The following is a 21,062-nucleotide window of genomic DNA, read 5'->3' as shown; positions in this document are numbered from 1 at the left end:
AACGAAAGTACTAATCTAATAAGAAACATAGACAGCATTAGACGCTTGCTTATTTCCTTTCTGTAATAAAAGCACAACTTATTTTATAAATAATTTTAAGAAACATAAGCCATTACTAACACAAAATGTATTTTGTTTTCATTTCTGGTAAATATCTATGGAAGGAAAATGATTAGTAGCCTCAGGGAATAAATGATGGGTTATTTACAGCCAGAGTTTCTGGCCTATAATGTATTGTTTGTTACCAGACTTTAAAACTGAACCTTTACATCTGCTAATTTCTAATTTCTTTTTAAAGGACATACATATGTGGTATTCATATATGTGTGTGTGTATATATATATATATATATGCCAGCCCTATGGTATAAAAATTAGAGGATATATTGGAAGAACATTTTGATCTAGTAGCAGATATTAATTAAATAGGGTAAGGAAATTATTCAGATGTACTATTGACTCTAATCCAAAAGGGAATCCATTTGTGCCTAAAATTTTAGGTGTTCCTGATGATACACTTACTTTAACAATTTAAAACAAGAAATTCCCAGTTAATGTATTTTTTTAAATTAGGAGGCAAAAGCTGTAGAACTTAAACTGTCATTTACATTTTAAAATGTAATCATTGAAGGGAAGCTCTGATCACGCGCAGGTTTCAGTGTGTTGTGTATTATTATTTTAACACCATGCTCATTCGTCACCCTCGTTTGGCTCACCCTTCTCCTTTCACCCACGCTCTCGTTTTGTGTTGCTAGGAGGTTATCAAGGAGGACGCTGCCGAGGGGCTTTCTTCACCCACAGGCTCCTCGAGGGTAATGGAGTAGTCTTGTGGTGTGGACCGCGAGCGCCTCCCGCTTCTGCAGCATAGCGACTGTCTTAACTGCGGTGACAGCCGTTCACTAACCCTGCCTCTGTGGTGTGATGGGCGGCTGGGGTGGAGTAGCTGGGCACTAATAATCATAGTTCATGGATTAATTGAAGATCTAATGTTTAACTTTACCCTCCATTTCCTCCTGCTTTTCCCCTTTTTCAGTGACTTGGGGTGGGATTTTTTTTTTGTCATCCAATGAGGAAGGAGTTTTTCCAGCAGCCATCAGGAACATTCAGTTGGTATTCGTTCCTTCAACGTTGGGCTTTATTTTCACATTTGCCTGCTTTTCTTAAGCCTGCAGTTAGTTGGTACCACACATGTAGCATATTTTTGAAAATTTCCCAAATCAACCTTGAGACTATAAAAAGACGCTATGAACTAGATAGTGTAGACCAGGAATGCATCCTTAGGGACTCATGCTGAATCTCGGTGCCCACACTGTAAATACGATGCTGCCACAGTGCTGCTTTTCTGTATCTGTATACAGTTGACCCTTGAACAGGGCAGGGGTTAGGGGCGCTGACACTCCTAGTAGCCTTAAATCCTAGCAGTCTAAGATAGAGACTGTGACTTGGAGTCAGCCCTCCAGGTAAGTGGGTCCTCCTTGTCTGTGGTTCCACATCTTCGCATTCAGCCACCTGCAGGTCATGCGGTCCTGTCGTGTTTACTGTCGAAAAAAATCTGTGTGTAAGTGAACGCATACAGTTCAAACCCGTGTTGTTCAAGGGTAAACTGTATTTATTAAAATAAAATTTCCAGATAAACAGAGCTAGTTCAACTTGTAAAGGGGATTATTTAAAACTATTTCCCGCCCAACAACTTAGGGTGGGTTTCTTTAAAAAACAAACCTTTATGGGAAGTCACTTTGTATATTTATTATTCAAGGCTTTGTACTAAATGAGAAATGCATTAAAATGTGATGAACCTTCAAATCGTTATTCACTCAATGTGGAATTTAAGAACCCAGTTTGTATTTTAAGTTCTGTCGATTTATTTGCAGAATGTTATGCCCATGTAAACATGATCAATTTAATCTAAAGAAATGAGGCATAGCAGTTAGAATTAATTTGGTGAAATACTGCATCCTTAGTTACCCATAATTTTTAACTTAAAACATGCATTTGAATAAGCAATAGTTTAATTTTCTTTGAGGTAATGTTAGTGAGATAGAAAGAGAACCATTTTGGTGTTTTCACTGAGGGGCTTTTGGGTCTTTTTAAGTCACTAACATTTTAGCTGAAGTGTTTGAGTGACTTCATTTATCCACGAGTGACAGACACAATGCACCATAATAATTCTGTTTGGGTGTTGGGGGAATCTTCAGTCCATGGACATTGCCACTATATGCAAGAATTACTTTTAGTTTAGGCAGAAAGCCTATAATACATAGATTCATGCATGCAATGCAATTCTCAGAGCTAAAGTTCCTCAGCAAACTTTTGAAGAAAATCAGACACTGTGAAAAACTGGATGGTCTTAAAGACAGAAATGTGATGAAATAGCAGTTATTCCCATGCTCAAGAATGTGGGCAAACACTTGTGATGAGAAGGTATCTGTAACTTCAGGGACCAGTGAAGGCACATCAGGCAAATTTTAAAATGAGTTTTTGGAGAAGGGGAAATAATGCTGTTCTTAAGATGCAATTCCTATTGTATTAATGCCTTTGGTAAAATAACCATACTACTTGCTGTTCTTTTAATATTAAAAGATAGTTTTGTAATCTGCTTAGTGAATAATAGCTGCTTCCCAAGCTTTCTTTGCTTTTAAGAAATTAACAATGACAGTAGCGTGTAAAATTTACTTCATAGTGACAAGCTCAAGTAGACACTTAGCTCAAAGCCATATTAAAAGCAGTGATGGAAATGTGGTGAAGGATCTCTATATGGGATCATTGCATGGGCTCTTTGTAGCTGAACCAACACAGAAGTAGCTAATATAAAAATTATTTAACCCTTCACAGCTCATGTGGCTTTCCAGTCCTGTGGCAGAAAATTCTGTATAATTTCTGAGATAACAGGACTGCGGACTGAGTCACAGTCACCTGTGCTCACTCAGCTGTCCCCTGTATGTAATGCTTGGTGGCAAGAGCTGCTTATAGAAAAGTAAAGAGCTGCACAAAGCTTTTTGGACAACTTGTCTTGTCATTATGGACACAGAACAATGGGTTTAAAAAAAAACAACTCCAAAAAAGACCATAGAGAGTTGGTGGACTCTCTATGGTCTTTTCAGTATAGGTGGTCCCGAGGAATTTCTCATAACCCTTTGTCAAGCAGATCCTGATGAAAATAATTGGGGTTCTCACATTAAGGAATGTTGTGATGATCATGACTTGCCAAGGCCAGCCAGGGACCAATCAGATAAATTATACGTCCAAGTGTTTCACAAAGGTGAAGATGCAAAATGTAAGCCTCTTTGCTAGCTCTTCCCCCTATAATTTTATAATAGAGAAAATATCTGCCAAATCTTGTAAAACTGAAAGAAACATTAACATTGGACCCAAGATATAATCCCCAGAATATTCGAGCTAGAAAGGGCTAGTGTTTTCAAACTTTCAAAGCAGAGAAGCCTGTTTGAGAAATGAAGTCTTAATCAGAACTCCGGTTTATAAAACCAGTAAAAGTAAAAGCTCTGGCTCCCACGTTGGACTTGCCTTCCTTCTGGAGGATCCTCGGGAGCGCTGGCACCCATGGTCTAGCCCAGTGCCACAGTGCCGATGGACGCTCGAGACTTGCCCGAGGCCCCGGAGGGGAGCCGCAGGTGCAGAGCGGGAGCGCTGCACGCTCCTCGGTGCCCTGCTGCCTTCTCCGCTGCGCGTGGCTCCGTCGTGCGTCTGGTCTTTCGTGTTGAATGGGCCCTGGCTCTTTGCCTTGGAGAAGCCACGTAACCTCGCTGATGCTCAGCTTCCTCATCTGGGAAAAGCAGACCTGCTTCCGAGGTCTGATTTAAAGATCACTCAGCCTTAGCTTTCTTACTTTAAGTTACTGTTATTACTGCCCCAGAGGCCAGATTCCATGGAGCTTTAAAGACTCAGAAACTGAAACTGTTCTGTGTTAAATGACCTCTTCTCAGCAGAGACGGCTCAGTGTCCAGATACTCCTTTTATCTGTTGATGCTTCTCTAAGGCCCGAGAGGTGTCAGTCAGTTTGTTTTCTAGGCTTTAGAAGGATTTCTAGGTTATGTGAATACTCCCAATACTTTACAATTTTGAAAGCATTCCAGGGGAATTTTACTTGACGCCTTTACCTTCCTCCAGTCCAGGTCCCACTAGGAAGTGGCGGCATCAGCTCCTTCTGTGACCGTGCAGGGAGGGGCCCGCTGAGGAGGGCCTGTCTCAAGCCAGGTCTCCTCAGTGGCGTTTTGTTACGGTTATTTCAAAGAGTTGCTCTTACGAGTACTGTATTCAGTCTATTTTTACTTGAGGTATGCTGCTCACGGTGGGACCTGTGTTTCATTGCAAAGCATTTTTTCAGAGGAAGGAGTGATAGAGCATTTCTTTACCCTTTTCTTCTTCCTTGAATGATTTAGCATCAGATGCCTGTGTGCCTTTCACTGGTTCACAGTTTATTGAGGCGCTATTATGTCGGATGTGGCGGTGAACAGAATGGTGAGCATCCTGCCCTCGGGGAGCCTGTGGATTTGAAGGCTGCCACCTGGGAGTTTGCAGAGCTGCCGAGTCCTTCTTTCTCCACCTTCTCTGCCGCAGGGCTTCCTCCGTAGATAGCTTTGTTTAGATCACCTTTCTACCGCGTTGAAAAGGCAGGAACAGAATTAGCACAAAGTTTAATTGTAAGGAGCTTGGGAATTGCAGAGGCAGTGCTGGTATCAGTAAGTATCCTGCTGTCCAGTGTACTGTCACTTTGACTTTTAGAAATTGATGGTAATTGCCGAATTAAAGTATTAAAAAGGAAGATCTTGGTTTTCATTAAACTGGCTCCGTTTGCTGGATTGATCAAGTGAAAAGTCAAAAAAAAAAAAAAAGATGAGACTCAACTGTAGATCATTTTTATTTCCACCCAAGGTTTAGAACTTGTAACCTGTTTTCAGACAAATATTTGTCCACATCCAGCTGTCTGTCACTCAGGAGCAGGCCTGGACAAGAAAGTTAAAGATCCCGGAGAAGGGGGGGGTCAGGGCCGTTCAGACTGCAGGCGTAGGACCAGGCCTCCTCATCAGCAGTCAGCACCTCTCTCAGGAGGTTCCTTCACGGTTTCTAAAGCACTTTAGAAGTGCATTTTTATTATTCTGTTTCAATTTGGAAACGTAGTCACATGTTTTTCTTTATTAATAATACGGTGAAAAATTATATTCACGTCCAGCTTCGAAGTCTTTGTGTCAGGCTTCAGCTTAAGAAAACTTTTTAAAAATTCTGTTTTAATTTTTTCAGGCCCTTTTTGGCGGGGGGGGGTGGATTGGGCTTATTTATTTATTTGTTTATTTATTTATTTGTTTATGTTAATGGAGGTGCTGGGGATTGAACCCAGGACCTCGTGCACACTGCTAAGCTTGTGCTCTACCGCTAAGCTGTATACCCTCTCCCCAAGAAAACTTTTTTCCTAAACAAGAAACTGCAGCTAAATTGAGATATTGTGGAAGAAATGTGATACTGCACTAATGATATCATTGAAATCCTAGAGTATACTTAAAAGTTAAAAAATAACAAAATTATACTTTGTACTTGGGGCTTTTAAAAGATTGCCCTTTAAATGTGGTGTTAAACCTCGTGTCAACTTTGACCTGATTATTATTCCTCCCTTGGTTTAAAGAGTAGGTTACATTTTCCAACCAGGTAACAATAGCTTTCTTTTATGTTTTGGATATCTTGTAGTAAACTAATTTCATTAGCATTCCTTTTTGGTATTTTTTCAAGTCTCCGTAGATATGCATAGTAACTTTCTAAAAAAACTACTTACGTTGAGGTTGATATGTAAACTAGAAAACAGGGTTCCCATGAAGTTCTCCAGATAATGAATATTTTAAAAGAAAAATATTGTGAATTAACTTTGACTCAGTATTGTCAGTTATCTCTAGATTATTTTAACTATTTTAAGAATATTTACCAACTGACCTAATTGGTATAGAAGAATAATTAATAGCAGTGTGTCTGCTTTGAATTAGAGTTTAAAGACCTACATCAGTAAAACAGTTAACTCATAGTGTGCACATATTTCCCACTGTTACATTCATGATTTCTTGAGCTGCAAAGCTCTTACGGCCTTTCTTCTCAGATGGTATTTTAGCGCATCAGTTATGTGGTCCGTGCTCAGTGACACAAAACCCAAATTTGAAAAGTGTATTTCTGAACATTAGCGTGGCTAGATAATATTTTATTTTATGAAGGGATCATGTGAAGTTCGAGTAGTAAGTTGGTCTGCAATTAATAGTTGCAGTTTTTTAGCAGAATATTTAAAAATTAATTTTAAACTTGTATGTAGTATGAATGTTGACTTTCCGTAGCAAATTTGACTTATGTGGTTTTCTTGTTGAATGTATGGCCCATGATTTATTCTTTTGATAGAATATAAAGTTTGAGAGTACAATTTTAAAATTGCCAGACACGTGTTAATGAAATTAAACTACTGTGTGTGTGTGCGTGAGAGTGTGAGTGTGTGAGTGCTCCTTGCTTTGTGTTGCTCTGGGGGTGGTGTGTTCAGAGTTACAGGAAATAAGAGGAATGACAGAAGTGCTTATTATATACGTGTATCTGATGTGTACTTTAAGCTCGTGTCCTTCATTCTGTTTTATTCCTTCCTTAAGCCGTGTGACTCTGGGTTTAACAAACAGAGACAGGTACAGAAACTTTCAGTGAAATCTTACTCACTTTTCTTATTTTAGACTATTAGAAGCAATCATTGGCAGCTTCATGCTGGGCTGTTCATAATCTGTGCTCATTTCAGTGCCTCGGGTTTATTTTAATAGCTGCTTTCGGCCTTTGCATGGCTCTCATTTCTGGCTAATCAGTTCTAAGCTTATTTAATAAATTTACCAAAGATGATAATGTTTCAGAGTGTAGTTTTAATCTACTTACAATGTAAAATCATATAGTTACATCAAAGTAATTTAAATCTGTTTTGGTAGCTTTACTTTACCTGGAGGAATTCTGATTTGTGTGTATTTTGAAGTTTATATTTAACAGTTTAAACAAACTAACATGTACATTCAGTTTTCTGTGTTAGAAAAAACATTTTAATAAATTGTGATGTATCCTGAAATGATCTGTTCTTGACTTGTAAAAGGTGAATTTCGAGTACGAATGCATGGCAAACTTTAAAGTATTACCATTCTGTATGTTGTCTAAGTAATGCAATTAGTTTTCTATTAAGAATTTACATATTGAATTACTGAATATGCTTTTTCCTTATCACTTTTGTACTCTTTCTCCTCCTTTTTATGAGATGTCCATCCAAAGATTATGATTTTGGTTACTGTGCTTCATCTGGTTTCAGAATAATTTTATTGTATGTGATTATTTTAGAAAAGACCTAGCAGGTAATTACCATTTCCCCTTTATTCAAAGAGGCATATTGTAACGTATTTTAATTTATTGATAATTTACCACTGATCTTGATAGAGCCTAACTCTAAATAATCGAGTCAGACTATAGTTTTGATGGAATTACAGGGATCTTAGGTCCATATGTGCGTCTGTCTTATAAAGCTTCTAAAAGTCATTCAGAGATAATCTATGTTTTCTACATAATCCCCAATGAGGGACAAAATATTTTTTTAATGATAAATTGTGAAAGTTTTAAAGGATCGTGAAAGTAAAATAATGTGGAGTTTTTTCTTTTAAAGGAAAAGAGTAGTAACTTTATTAACACGTCTCTGATGTGAGTTCCCAGATTGCCTTTAAGATACTCTAACATTTTACACCTGCCCCCCCTCCACGCAGACAGTTAATCTGTTCCGTGTCCGTTTTACTTGTCCTTTTTAGCACAATCAGAAATAGAATTTTTGTGTAAAAAAAACCCCCTGTTTTTTAACTTTAAAATAATTTTAGACTTAAAAGGCACAAAAATAGTATTCCCTTAATGTTTAACATTTTCCTAATTGTAGTGTATTTCTCAAGAGCAGAAATTATGACTGGCATAATGCTTTATTTGAATCTGACCAGTTTTTCCACTAATGTCAATTTTATGGTCCAGGATCCAATCCAGTTGTGTTTTGTTATTTCTCCTTAGAGTTCCCTAATCTGTGACAGTTCTTCAGTCTTTCCTTGTCTCTTATGACTGAATACTTCTGAAAAAGGAAGGAAACGAGGGAGGGAGGGAGGGAAAAATAATACAAATATGGGTATTAAAAATTCATAGAAAGCATTTTAAATTTCCATAGTAGATGGTGGTAATTAATGCTTTGAATATTGCCTGTACTCGCCCAGGCAGGAAACAGAACTATGTATAGAAGCACGAAAACTAAATTATGGAAATACTGGTGTTTGGCTGTTAGTATTTTTAAAGTAATTGAACTTCAGACCATGTAAAATATGGCATATTTTAAATTTACACTTAATTAAAAACAAACTGTAAGTAAATGTGTTTGGTGCAGTATGTTCCAAGTCATTAATTTACAGATTGTTTTGAGACTGTCTTATACTTGGAAACTTACTGAGACTCCCCGTAAAATTCCTACCCCAACTATCTGTTCAATATGGTCCCACCCTCTAGCTGTATTTATGTTTCTATATAGTATAGACGTATTCTGTGTGAATACTGTGTGTATATTTACTTGTCAGCTCACAATAGAGTATTAGGTTATACTTTTGTGTTACAGATGATGTATATAACAAGGAGCTAACAGGCAGTTTTGGCTATTACAGTCTGCTTTTGTCCTGATAATTATAAAAGAAGCAGTAGAAAATATAAATTTATACATCCTTGAGGACAAGATAAATTGTCTTTATCATTTTAAGACTGGATTGAATGGTAAATGAGACAGACCATTTGGCACATTCTCCTCTATCCGGGTTGGTTTGTCTTCTCTTTAGTGAGGTTACAGTTTCTGTAGCTCTTTAGAAATAGGCAGTTGGAGCAAAGACAGTAGGAACTTGTGAGACCTGACGAGTTAGGGCTCAGATCCAAATCTGTCACTAACTAGCTATTTATTTTGTGACTTTGAAGTCAAAACTTAAGCTCTGGCCCTCAGTGTCCACATCTGTAGTTGAGGAGATTCAGATATAATTGGCCACAAGGCAGATACTTCTTTAGTGTGTCAGCACATTGAGAAAATGTTTTTCTTCTAAGTAAATTTAGATTTATTATTTTGACTTTTCTTTTAAATTTTAATGGATTGTACGAACTTCCACTTGTGTTAAGAAGTAATACTGCGGTTTTGTATTTACAAGATACTGTACAGATTCTTAGGGGGAAGATACAAAATATGTTCAACTTTGGAAAGCTTCAGCTGTCGTAGACTGTTAAGGTATTCTGGAAAGAAATTTAAAGCTGTTTAGTATAGACACTTTTAAAATTATTTCATAGATTTACCTTTTGTGTTTTTGTAATGTAGGCATCAGTAATTCCCCCTGTTCCTTTTTTTAACCCCCGTCCTTCTGTTACAAGGGCTGCGCCCTTCTCTCTTGAGGTTGGGCTTGAGGTTAGGCTCTCTTGAAGTTGATCTAGGCTTGGTTCATGGAATGTTCTGTCTTCTTAGAAACGCAGAGTTGACCAGGCTGTATATGCTGTAGATACTCCTTAAGGTATAATAGTAGCAGAATCTGTTCCCTGATGACACTTCCCCATACCACGCACATTCGCTGTTTGTACTTTTGTTTGAAAAATGCACTGTTAATCACAGTACTTCGCAGTGTCACTTCGTGAATGTTTCTCTGTCACATGACTGCATATATCTGGTATTGAATGCTGTTCATACTTGTATTTTTCCATGACTGATCTAGGGGTCAGGCCCAGCCTCAGGAACAGTTTCATCACTGAATTCAATGAATGTGGATGCAGTTTGTGAGAAACTGAAACAAATAGAGGGGCTGGACCAGAGCATGCTGCCTCAGTACTGTGCGACCATCAAAAAGGTGACCAGCATGTGTACCTGCTGACTCGAGGCAGGGCTGAGGGTGCGGGAGACGGGCCGTGACGGTGCACACTTTGCACCTAGCTTCTTGAAGATGAGTTCTCTGTTGAAATGGGAAAGCTCCAAACGGAAATAGGTTTCTTACCATTTGTACCCTACAATTGCCCCTTTACCCCTTTGTTTATAAATGGATAAAAGAAAATAAAATGATTGTATTACAAGTTACTTTCAAATGACCTCATATAAGTAAAAAATGCTTTGATGAGGACTTCACATTTAGATGAACGGTAATTCATATTCCCAGTATGCAGCATAGAACATTTAAAGGCCCTTTATTTTATGTCACATTTTCTTTAATTGCAGGATTTGTTTGTGACTTAATAGTTATCCAGGTAAACCACACTTGGCTTTATTTTCCTCAGATTCTCCCTTTCGTGTCTTATAAGACTTCTGATCATGTCCCCTCTGATGGTCCCTCCGAGTTTGGGTTTGCAAGGCTAACACATCTGGGGAGGTTTATTTCTGCCTAGATCTGATTCTTGCAATTCCAGTAGCCACCACAAACCTGGGATTTCGAGGAAGCCTTTCCATGTACAGGGCTAACTGAGTCCCAGTTTTAATAGATAGAATTAAAATTTCCACTAAGTCAGTTACACTTTTCCTGTCAGAGATACAGTGAAATACAACGTTAACAACAAGCCCCCAGTGTGTACATACTTGAAAGAACGGCATCTAAAAAGTTTTTGAAAGAATTATGAGCTTATGGACCATTTTACTAATCTTAATCTCTGTTTAGTCAGAAAGGTTAATGGTAGTTTTCTCTCAGATCTGGTTAGTCAATCCCTGTTTGCAAAAGTGTCAGGCTCCGCCTTCCCAAGGCACACACCTGGCTTTCCCCTCCAGGCAGCCTGACTAGCGTCAGTTGGGAGTGAGGTCTGCCACGCGAATCCTTTGTGGGGACTTTGTCTCCGTCAGGCAGTGGTTTTCTCCCCACTGAGCTCTTCACTCCCAGGCCCCGGCTGTGTGAAGCCCAGTAGCAACTGGTTTCTCAGGTGCCGCGAACTTCCTGCCCTTCCACAGCAGGACCTCTGCCACTGACTTGCTCTGCACATTTTTTTCCTTCAGAAGTAACTTAAACCCAGGTATTCCGTAATTTTACCACAGTTCATAAGGTCAGGTTGTGTATTTTCTATAATAAGGAAGCTACCTGTCATTAATAAAGAAAATTGCATCATTTCTTACTTGGAAGAGACTAGAATCACAGAGGCCCCATAGTGATAAGATCATTTCTTGTGCATTTAAGAGACCGGGAAATGTGTGGGTGGACATTCTTTATGCCTGAAGTTATCTAATGTGTCTGATCCACAAGTTGGTCAGTGCTTACTTCATTTAGAACTTTGTCAGAGACCGACACCCCGACAGACATCTCTGTCCCCTCCCAGCAGCTTGCCTTCATGTGTGCATTTTACGAGACTGGAGAAGAGCTAACAAGTTTGTTACTGCTCATGGCAGAGTAGGTAGTTTTGGAAATAGTTGGGAGCATTAGCTCTTGGGCTGGTCCCTGAAGAATGATTTATTTTCCTCGAGGGCCCATGACACTTGGAGAAGTACAGAGTGGCTTCTGTTTTCAGATTCTGCTTGTTTATTCATTAGTACGTGGGGTGATAACCTTCTTTAGGTCAGTATTTTCTAGTCTGTAGTGACTTTCTTAATACTACATATAAATACACATTTTAACCACTAATAATTCAGAGTTTCTCACATTTTGTTTGTCTTTGTACCTGGATTTGTTTTTGTTCAGGCGAACATCAATGGCCGTGTGTTGGCTCAGTGTAACATTGATGAATTGAAGAAGGAAATGAATATGAATTTTGGAGACTGGCATCTTTTTAGAAGCACAGTAAGATATTTCATATTTGTAGAATTATTTACAACATGATATAAAACAAGTGCCAGTAAGTACTGGTCTAAACAGATACTTTCCCATATTGAAAAAAACCTTAAATTTTACATGTATGTGTACAGCTCTTGTGTATTCTGTTATGCAGAATGAACACAGCAGTACTTATCAACATTTGCCTTTTGGGCATTTCACTTGGAAATTTGGGAAAGAGGCCACCTGCCAATCCTCCGTGCTGTCATTGACAAAGACTCTCCTCGACCTCACTCACCCGGGCTCCTCTGAGCCCCTAGGCCTCGCACTTGGTGTCTGTCCTGGTGGGGCCTGTATTGCCCAGTTGTGGGAAGAATCCTGTTAAGTCAGTTTAGAAGGAACCTCACCCTCAATATCTGATCAGACTCCTCGCTCCCCCGCCCCCAGCCCCCAGCGACGTCTTACCTCCTGGCCTGCCTCCAGCCAGAATCCCCCCAACCCCCGCTGTTTCCTCCTAGCAACTTCCCATCCCCTGACCCCCGCCTTGGCTGTAAATGACCATGTGCTCGTGCTGCTTTTGGAATTGAGCCCAGTTCTGTCCTGAGGTCTGTTTTCCCCCGTTGCAACAGATCCTGATTAAAATCCACTTTTACTGCTTTAGCTACTGTCCAGCTCTGCTTTTCTTTTATACATTCCAGTTGCATTTTGTTTTGTCCTTAAGTTAAATTTTAGACTAAAGTAGTAATAACATAATAGTCAATTTAGCATATAATATATATATATGATGATTGTTCCAGTCATCCTTCAGGATCTGCGGGGGGTTCGTTCCAGGACCCCTGTGGGTACCAGAATCTTCGGATTCTCAAGTTCCTTACATAAAATGGCATAGTATTTGTATGTAAGCTACACACATCCTCTCGTATAGGTTAAATCCTCTCTAGATTACTTATAATACCTAATACAGTGTAAGTGCTGTGTTAATAGTTGCCAGTGTGTGAAATTCAAGTGTTGCTTTTTGGAACTTTCTGGAATTCTTTTCCCAAAGATTTTCACTCTGTGATTGGTTGAATCTGCAGGTGCAGAACCACTGGGTACCGGGGGGCTGACTGTACTTCCTAAGTACAGATGATCCTTGAACAGCTCAGAGCTCAGTCCACTGATGCCTTATCCTTCCGGACCCGCGGTTCCTCCGCGTGTGCGGCTTCAGGCAGCCCCAGACCGGGTAGTAAGTGGTGCGGTCTTTGCTAGAGAAGTACCTGCGCGTGGGTGCACCTGCACGGCCCAGACCTGCGCTGTTCAAGGGTCAGCTGTGTTAATTCAGATAAAAGACAAGCAGACATAGTACAGGTTTATTCAAAACTCACTTACAGGAAGCAAGCGTTCTCATTTCCATTATAATAACCTTATGTTTTATTTTAAAAATAATTTCTAAAGCTTCTAAAATGCAATTTGCCAGTGTAGATATTTATGACTTGTGACTTTTTTTTTTTTTCTGTGAAGGTCCTGGAAATGAGGAATGCAGAAAGCCAGGCGGCCCCTGAAGACCCGCGTCTGCTGGGCGAGAATGGCGGGGGCCCGGCCCCGCACGGCGAACCCGCCTGCCGCCCCTCGCACGAGCTGCCCCACACCGAGCTCTCCAGCCAGCCGCCCTACACGCTGAACTTCAGCTTTGAAGAGCTGAACACGCTCGGCCTGGATGAGGGGGCCGCCCGCCACAGCAACCTGAGCTGGCAGGTACTTACGGAGCGTCACTCTGCGTGTCACTGACGGGCAGGGTTTAACTCCCCGAGGTTACGTCGGCGCATCCACGTCCTCCTCCGGCCGATCGGCGATGAGCACTGAGCGGGCGGGCGGGGCGCCCCCCCCCCCCCGGGCCGGGCCCCTCTGCGGAGGACAGGCGGCGGCAAAACAATGGGGAAACGCTCCCCGAAACTGCCGCGAACTGGGAAAGCAGTGAAGTAGGATAGTGGTCTCGAGAGGAGGTAGGAAGTGGGCTGCCTCGGCGGTCAGCTAAGCTCAGCCTTCGCCTTGCGGTTTCCCTGTTAAGTCCATTCATCAGGGGCTAAAATGCATCTTTGTTGCAAAACTTGCCACGTGTTACCCCTGTGAGCACCCTCGCTTGTGTTTCCAGTTCGTATCCACACTGTTCACAGGTATTCACGTTCTTTTTATTACCTGCTGTTAGAGATGGGTGGGTTCTTTCTTTGTACGTTCTGAGAGGAGACAGGACAGGCGAGGGTCAGGAATAAACACGAAAGTCAGAGAACACGAGGAGGAGTAAGGGGAGGGTGAGAGGGAGAGTAAACTAGGGAAAAACCAGGGCAGGGTAGGAAAAAGAGAAGACAAGACAGGGAGGAAACATAGTAAAGAGAGAACGCTCTACTAAAAGGAGCCGCGCTCAGGAAAAGCAGTACCTGTGAGGTCTACCAGTTTTAAAGGCGTCTGGTTTGGTTTGGTTTGGTTTGGTGGTAAAAGTATTTTTTGGTTGATACTGTCTTTTTCTTCTACATACTGTCTACCTTATTTCTGTAAGTTGGGAAGCCATTTTATTATTGTGTGTTAATAACTAAGATAACAATGTCTTCATTTTACAGTAAGTCCACACTCCACCCTTGTATCTGCCTATTTCAGCACTGTAATTCCTTTCTTTTCCCCGGAATTCCTTTTAACATTTTTAAAGAAATTCTCATCCCCTGCTTTTCCATGCTTGGTATTTACCACCGTGACCTGGAAACCCTCACAGCCTTCCTGTCAGTGCAGCGGTTCTCAAATTTTTTTTTAAACCTTAGAATCCTTTTACGCTCTTAAAAATTATTGAAGACCCCAAAGAGCTTCTGTTTATATGTTTTCTCTGTCAGTAGTTACTGTATTAGAAATAGAAGTGAGAAACTTTAAAAAATACCTACTGATTTACTTTAAAGCAAACCAGTTCCATGTTAACATAAATAACATCTTTATGAAAAATGATAGTATTTTCCAAAACAAAACATATTTCCTGAAAATGATACTGCTTTGCAACTCTCTTTAATGCCTGGCTTAACAGAAGACAGCTAGATACCCATGTCTGCTTCTGCATGAAATCTCTGGGGATATCCCACGCGGTGGAGGCCCTGGGAACTCCACTGTGAGAATGAGTGTGACGAGGCAAAGGACATCTTCATATTCTTACGAAAATAGGTTAGACCTCGTGGATCCCCCGAGAAGGGGCACATGTACTGCATTTGAGCGCAAGGGTGTCACTGTCTTTGCAGGCTGAATTAGGTCTCAGGGAACCTTCTCATGGAGGTGGGTCATTTTCTCCCTGTGGAAGGAAGACTCTGCCTTATTTCTGCTTTGTTTCAAACTTTGCTTTTATCCCTTCTTAAACTTCCTTGATTCTTTTTGTTCAATTTCCTTCCTCTTTTTCCTAGTCTTTACTTTTCAATCCTCATTTATTAGCTTTTCTGAGATCTGAAGCAATTCTAATCCTAAATCGTCACACTGGAAATCAAATATTTAAAAATATTTTCTTTCTCTGTTTACTTGGACCTGGCTGTTGGCCTCCTGGCTTCCATTTCTGTTCACTTGGATCCTGTATTTATCTTTTTATCTTTTCCATTGCACTCTATACTTTTCCTTTTAAATTCTTTTTTTTTTTTTTTTGTATTTTGAGTATATTTTCTCTGAATTGAAATTTGACAGAAACATCATGTTGTACAAGTTGAGAGAGATTCTTTTTAACATACACTGACGACTTGAGTTTTTTCCCCCCCAGTGGAGGCACTGGGGATTGAACCCAGGACCTCACGCATGCTAAGCATGCACTCTACCACTGAGCTCTACCCTCCCTCCGAGTATTTTATTTTTGAAATATATCTTAACTCTCATCTTTCTCTTTTCTAAGAGGAATTTTTATATTTTATCAATGAGGTGACATTTGCCTTAAATAAGTTGCCTTAAATAAATAAAAGTTTGAAGTTACAAAAACAAGTCCTAAGGTTATTTGTTAATATAAACTTAATTATACTTTAAAATATTAACAATAAACTAATTGTATTAAAATTTGTATGATGCTTTCTAATAACAGTAAAATTACTCATAAATTCAGAGCTTTTATTAAACTGATATGCAAAATTCTTTTAAAAGATTTTGATATTTTAAGGTCTAAAAATTCTTACAGTACATATATATATTTCCTAAGCTAATGTTTATTATGCCTTTTTTGGTTTATTTGAATTCTTAAATGATTATTATTTTCTTGTCTTTACAGTCACAAACCCGCAGAACCCCAAGTCTTTCGAGTCTCAATTCCCAGGATTCCAGTATTGAAATTTCAAAGCTTACTGATAAGGTGCAGGCCGAGTATAGAGATGCCTATAGAGAGTACATTGCTCAGATGTCCCAGTTAGAAGGGGGCCCAGGCTCCACAGTGAGCGGCAGGTCTTCTCCGCACAGCACGTACTATATGGGTCAGAGTTCGTCAGGGGGCTCCATTCACTTGAACCTAGAACCAGAGAGAGGGAAGGATAGTGAGCCAAAGCAAGATGATGGAAGGAAGTCCTTTTTAATGAAGAGGGGAGACGTTATAGACTATTCTTCATCAGGTGTTTCCACTAACGATGCCTCGCCCCTGGACCCCATCACTGAAGAAGACGAAAAGTCAGATCAGTCAGGCACTAAGCTGCTCCCAGGCAAGAAGCCCTCAGAAAGGTCGAGTCTCTTCCAGACAGATCTGAAGCTGAAGGGCAGTGGGCTGCGCTATCAGAAACTCCCAAGTGATGAGGATGAATCCGGGACAGAAGAATCCGACAACACTCCGCTGCTCAAGGACGACAAGGACAGAAAGGCCGAGGGGAAAGTAGAGAGAGCGTCGAAGTCTCCAGAACACGGTGCAGAGCCCATCAGAACCTTCATCAAGGCCAAAGAGTACCTGTCGGACGCCCTCCTGGACAAAAAGGACTCGTCTGACTCTGGAGTGCGGTCCAGCGAGAGCTCCCCCAACCACTCTCTCCACAACGAGGCGGCCGACGACTCCCGGCTTGAGAAGGCCAACCTCATCGAGCTGGAAGAAGACAGCCACGGCGGGAAGCGGGGGCTGCCACGCAGCCTGAGCGGCCTGCAGGACCCCGCTGTGGCTCGCATGTCCATTTGTTCTGAAGACAAGAAGAGCCCTTCTGAGTGCAGCTTGATAGCTAGCAGCCCGGAGGACGGCTGGCCCGCCTGCCAGAAGGCCTACAACCTCAACCGCACACCCAGCACCGTGACCCTCAACAACAACAGCGCTCCCGCCGGTAGAGCCAACCAGCATTTTGATGAAATGGAGGGAATTAGGGAGACTTCCCAAGTCATCCTGAGGTCTGGTTCCAGTTCCCACTCAACTGCTATTCAGAATGAGAATCTGAAAAGTATGACGCATAAGCGAAGCCAGCGTTCCAGTTACACAAGGCTCTCAAAAGATTCTTCAGAGCTCCATGCAGTGGCCTCTCCTGATAGTACAGGCTTTGGAGAAGAAAGAGAAAGCATTCTTTAAGAAAAACAAGCAGAAGTAGCGTAGGATTATTATACCCCCGTGGCGCAGCTGACCTGAGTCCTGGCGTGAACCCGTCCACGCACGTCATCTCTGTACATTTCACTAACACGTGGTTAGTGCGCGAGAAGGCCTTCGCTGAAAGGGACGTGTGCTGTCCGAGAGAGGGTTCCTGCGTCAGCCTCTGTTGTCTTTGTAGTGAGGGCCTTAAACCCCACCGTTGTCATTATACCTTTCACTGGCAGATAATCCCAGACAAGATGGGAGTATAAAGATAGGTCGGAAATACTGTATTAAGTATAAAAGGGCTTAATTTGCCAACAGAATAAAAAGCCAGTGATTCCTTTTATAGAACACTCATGCATTAACATTTGATGGAAAGCATGATGTTAAATGAACCAGAAGCACATTTTGCTCTTAAGGAGTGAAAGGTCAGGATTTATAGGTCATGGAGTAGCCTAGAGCCTGAAGGTTAATGCTCTGTGAGTTCTACATAATAGACAAACTGCTTATCAAAGAGTTTTAAATGTTTAAGTAGAAAATATTAAAGAGGGCTTTAAAAATTGATAAGAAAGTGAGTCAGCAGTGCCCAAAGTAGAGCCCTGGTAACTGGACCAGTGTGAGTGACGAGGAGAGTGTCCTGAGGGGAGGGAGGGCCAGTAACCACCCCCACCCCATGACCGGGACGCTCTTCTCCCCAAATCCCAGGCCTGGCTTCAGACACCATCCACTTGCCCGAGGGTCCACCCTGGTCTACTCTGTAACTCTTAAACTGTGTGCCCAGCTTTCCTTAGTGAGCCTAACAATGAGAAGAAAAAAATGAATTCTTTCTCTGGAGAATCAGGGAGACATGGAAAATGATAGGCACTAAAAATATGTATGGAATGGGGGAATGAGGAAATAATAACATCAAAGAGTGAATCAGCAAGTGACAGGAAATATTTAATTAGGTAAAATGAAATCATTGGCTTCTCTACCAAGGCAGAATTTATCTGCTTCATCTATTCTTAAGTCAGCATGTTAATTCTGGGGGAGGAGTATAAGAAATACTTTCAGAAAAAAAATTTAAAACATGTAACAAAGCAAGGATAAAACGAAGATAAATCTGGTATGACTTTTTATGTATCGTTAGCAGCATTAAGAGAATGATCACATTTAAGTATCGTGTGGACGAGAAATGCGCCGTCATCATGTGTTGACATTTTTTTTGCCGTTCTAACATAGCTTACTTGTGTAGAATAATTTTGGCAGTGTATCTTCAGTCACAGATACGATTGTAGATGGTGAGGTCGTAGATGAGTGATTATGTAGATTTAGTGTTACACTTCCGATGTTTTTCTAAACTTAGTGGATTTTTAAAATAAGCTGAACAGCTTATTATGTGACCGATCGTTGCATTAAAAAGTCGCTCTTTTGAGTTTCATTGCACTGATGTTTGTGTAATCTAACATTTTCATGAAGTGTTCATATTGCATGAGTTTAGCAAATGTTTTAACCAACTAAAAAAGGCAAGATGTTATTGACAGTATATATTGAAATTTAACATTTTAGCATTTATAATATTTATTAGTTTGCAATATTGTGTAATTAGTAATTATTTCAGGGCCAATGTTTTGTTCCTTTTCAGGTGAGTAGATGCGGCCTAGTGTCATTGTAGTATATTCTTTATTCTGTTTGTGAAGTTAGTGCCAATACAAATACGTGTACGAATAGATCTAGAAAACAATAAAAAAATTGCATGCTATTTGGACTCATGAATTTTTATTCACTATAGTGATGATTCAGATTTTGATAAAAAGTAACAAAGTAATTTGTGTTTGTTTTGTTACATGCCTCAGGTTCTTAAAGTTCAGGTTCATGTAGCAGTCACGCGGCTGGCAGAAGTGCTCTGAGCTGCTTTCACTAGTCTTTTTGAAAGAGCTTGGCTCTTAGGTCCGGTGCCTGAATGGTGCTTTTGTGAGGCATTAGTGCCCCACAGCACAGCTCTGTACCGTGCATTTGTGTAGCCACAAGAAGTAGGTTATCCAGATCCTGGGAGGATGTCAGTTATTGTATGAACATCATGGAAAAGTTTGCTTTTTTGTATTGTTCTAGAAACTGACAAACCAGATGGGTTATTGAGTCACGCCATCATCCCTTTGAATCCACGTGTCTATGTGCGTGTATATCTATCTAGTTATAATGTATAGCTCAGTCTGCCCCTCGCATATGCAAAACGCCGCTTTAAGCTGGGTGAAAAGTGATAGAAAAGAAAATCAGTGCTCTAAATTTGCTAGTCCCTTAGATTCTGCCTCAGAGTCTTTCCACGTTTTACGCACTGTCTTACTTTAAGCCACAGATAGTTCTGTTCATGTGGCATAATATTAAGTCAGATCCATTCACCCTGGATGTGTGGCATGGTACTTATGCATACAGCCGTCTGCAGGAGACACTAGAAACAGAAAGAAGCTACTGCTCACTCTCAGTTGATAAAACTTGCATGATGCTGACTATTTAAGGGTCAGCTCTCAAATTCTGGGAAATTTAAGCATTCATAACTGAACCAGTATTAACAGGAAATTTTGTCTTCGTGTTATATTTTATTTGTGTGAGTTTCATATAGGAGAATAATTTTAATTGCCTAACCAAGTAATTTTAGAAACTTATTTGCTAAAATTCTTATCTTAGATTGAGAACTCTTTAGATCATTTGCATGTTATATAGTTCTGAGTAAAATATATTTGTAATCATGATTTTTGCCTCTTACAAATACTAACCATTAGAAAATATTTTTGAGTGAAATTAAATCCTCTATTCTTCTGGCTAAAATACTAAATTTAGAAGGTCTTAAGTCTACATAATTTTTGGTTATACCAGGAATTCTCAGCCTATTTAGAAGTATCCTAGAGTTTAAAAATCCCTGAATTCCTGGCTAGCTCTTGAGTAAATCAACATAACTCCAGGAAAAGAAAGCTAGAGGGCATTGTCCCCTTTGGTTTCTAGATGAGTGTCTTTGAGGGGACAAGCCGGTAAAAAGGACGGTGCAATGAAATTAACTTCTTTGACAAACACTTGAGATGGACTCTCCAGGCTCCTTCCCCACCTGCACTTCTAGAATTACACTGACACTTGGCAGAAGGGAAGAAACAGCCCGGGAGATGTTTTTGCTTGGGGGTAAGGGGGGATTGGCTGGCCTGGGTGGGCTATCTGAAATGATTGCATTTTAAATCTCCAAGTGGTGGTGCCCCTTGCCCTTTGCTACCTCTGAATTTTAAGCATAGACCATAATTATGCAAATGGATTGAAAAATAGAAATTGATACATAAATGTTAGCCTGCACTTGGATGGCCTTTGAATGGGTCATCACTTCAGAAAGGTTGAGAATCCTTGGTTGAGAATGATTAACTGGAAAGAGAATTAAAAATCTTACATATTTTAAACCCTTTCATGCCTAGGAAGAAAATGCTGCCCTTGAGATAGATAGATCTTCAAAGGATCCAGTTTAAACTAAGGTATGTAAAACTTTAGTTTTCAAAGTCAATTAGTTTTAAGCCGCTGTTGAAGCAGTTCTCACCAATTAGAGAATTTATACACTCACTACGTTAAGAAATAGAGTTAAGAAAGAAATATAGAACATAATTGCTAGGATTCAACCATTGTCACCGACACGGTCAAGGCTTCTGAAGTGGAATTACCAGCAGAGCACAGCCGCGGTGACACCAGGCCCGCGGTGCCCAGTCTGTGTGGCGGGTGAGAGGTTTCCTGACGAGGGCCTCCCAGCGCTCAGAGCACAAGACCCTTTGAATGGGATCT

At 40.5% G+C, this 21,062-nt stretch overlaps 1 protein-coding gene across 9 annotated transcripts in view; it reads left to right on the top strand.

Moving 5' to 3' along the window:
* KIDINS220 (kinase D interacting substrate 220) overlaps positions 1-19,014 on the top strand; it is a 90,005-nt gene extending 70,991 nt beyond the window's left edge. For 4 of the 9 annotated variants that reach the window (XM_074341628.1, XM_074341626.1, XM_074341627.1 and 1 more), the window contains 4 exons: positions 9,761-9,892; positions 11,693-11,791; positions 13,265-13,498; positions 16,014-19,014. In XM_074341628.1, the coding sequence (XP_074197729.1) occupies positions 9,761-9,892; positions 11,693-11,791; positions 13,265-13,498; positions 16,014-17,273 (1,725 nt within the window). In that variant the 3' untranslated portion in view covers positions 17,274-19,014. Of the gene's footprint in view, positions 1-754; positions 812-6,625; positions 6,659-9,760; positions 9,893-11,692; positions 11,792-13,264; positions 13,499-16,013 lie in introns of all 9 variants that reach the window. The other 5 variants (XM_074341621.1, XM_074341620.1, XM_074341623.1 and 2 more) reach the window with 3 other exon arrangements.
* Positions 19,015-21,062: the final 2,048 nt, after the last annotated feature.

Source organism: Camelus bactrianus, chromosome 15 (genome assembly GCF_048773025.1).
Source record: "Camelus bactrianus isolate YW-2024 breed Bactrian camel chromosome 15, ASM4877302v1, whole genome shotgun sequence".
In the NCBI taxonomy this organism is placed as follows: domain Eukaryota; kingdom Metazoa; phylum Chordata; class Mammalia; order Artiodactyla; family Camelidae; genus Camelus; species Camelus bactrianus.
This window is presented reverse-complemented; position numbering and strand designations above follow the sequence as displayed.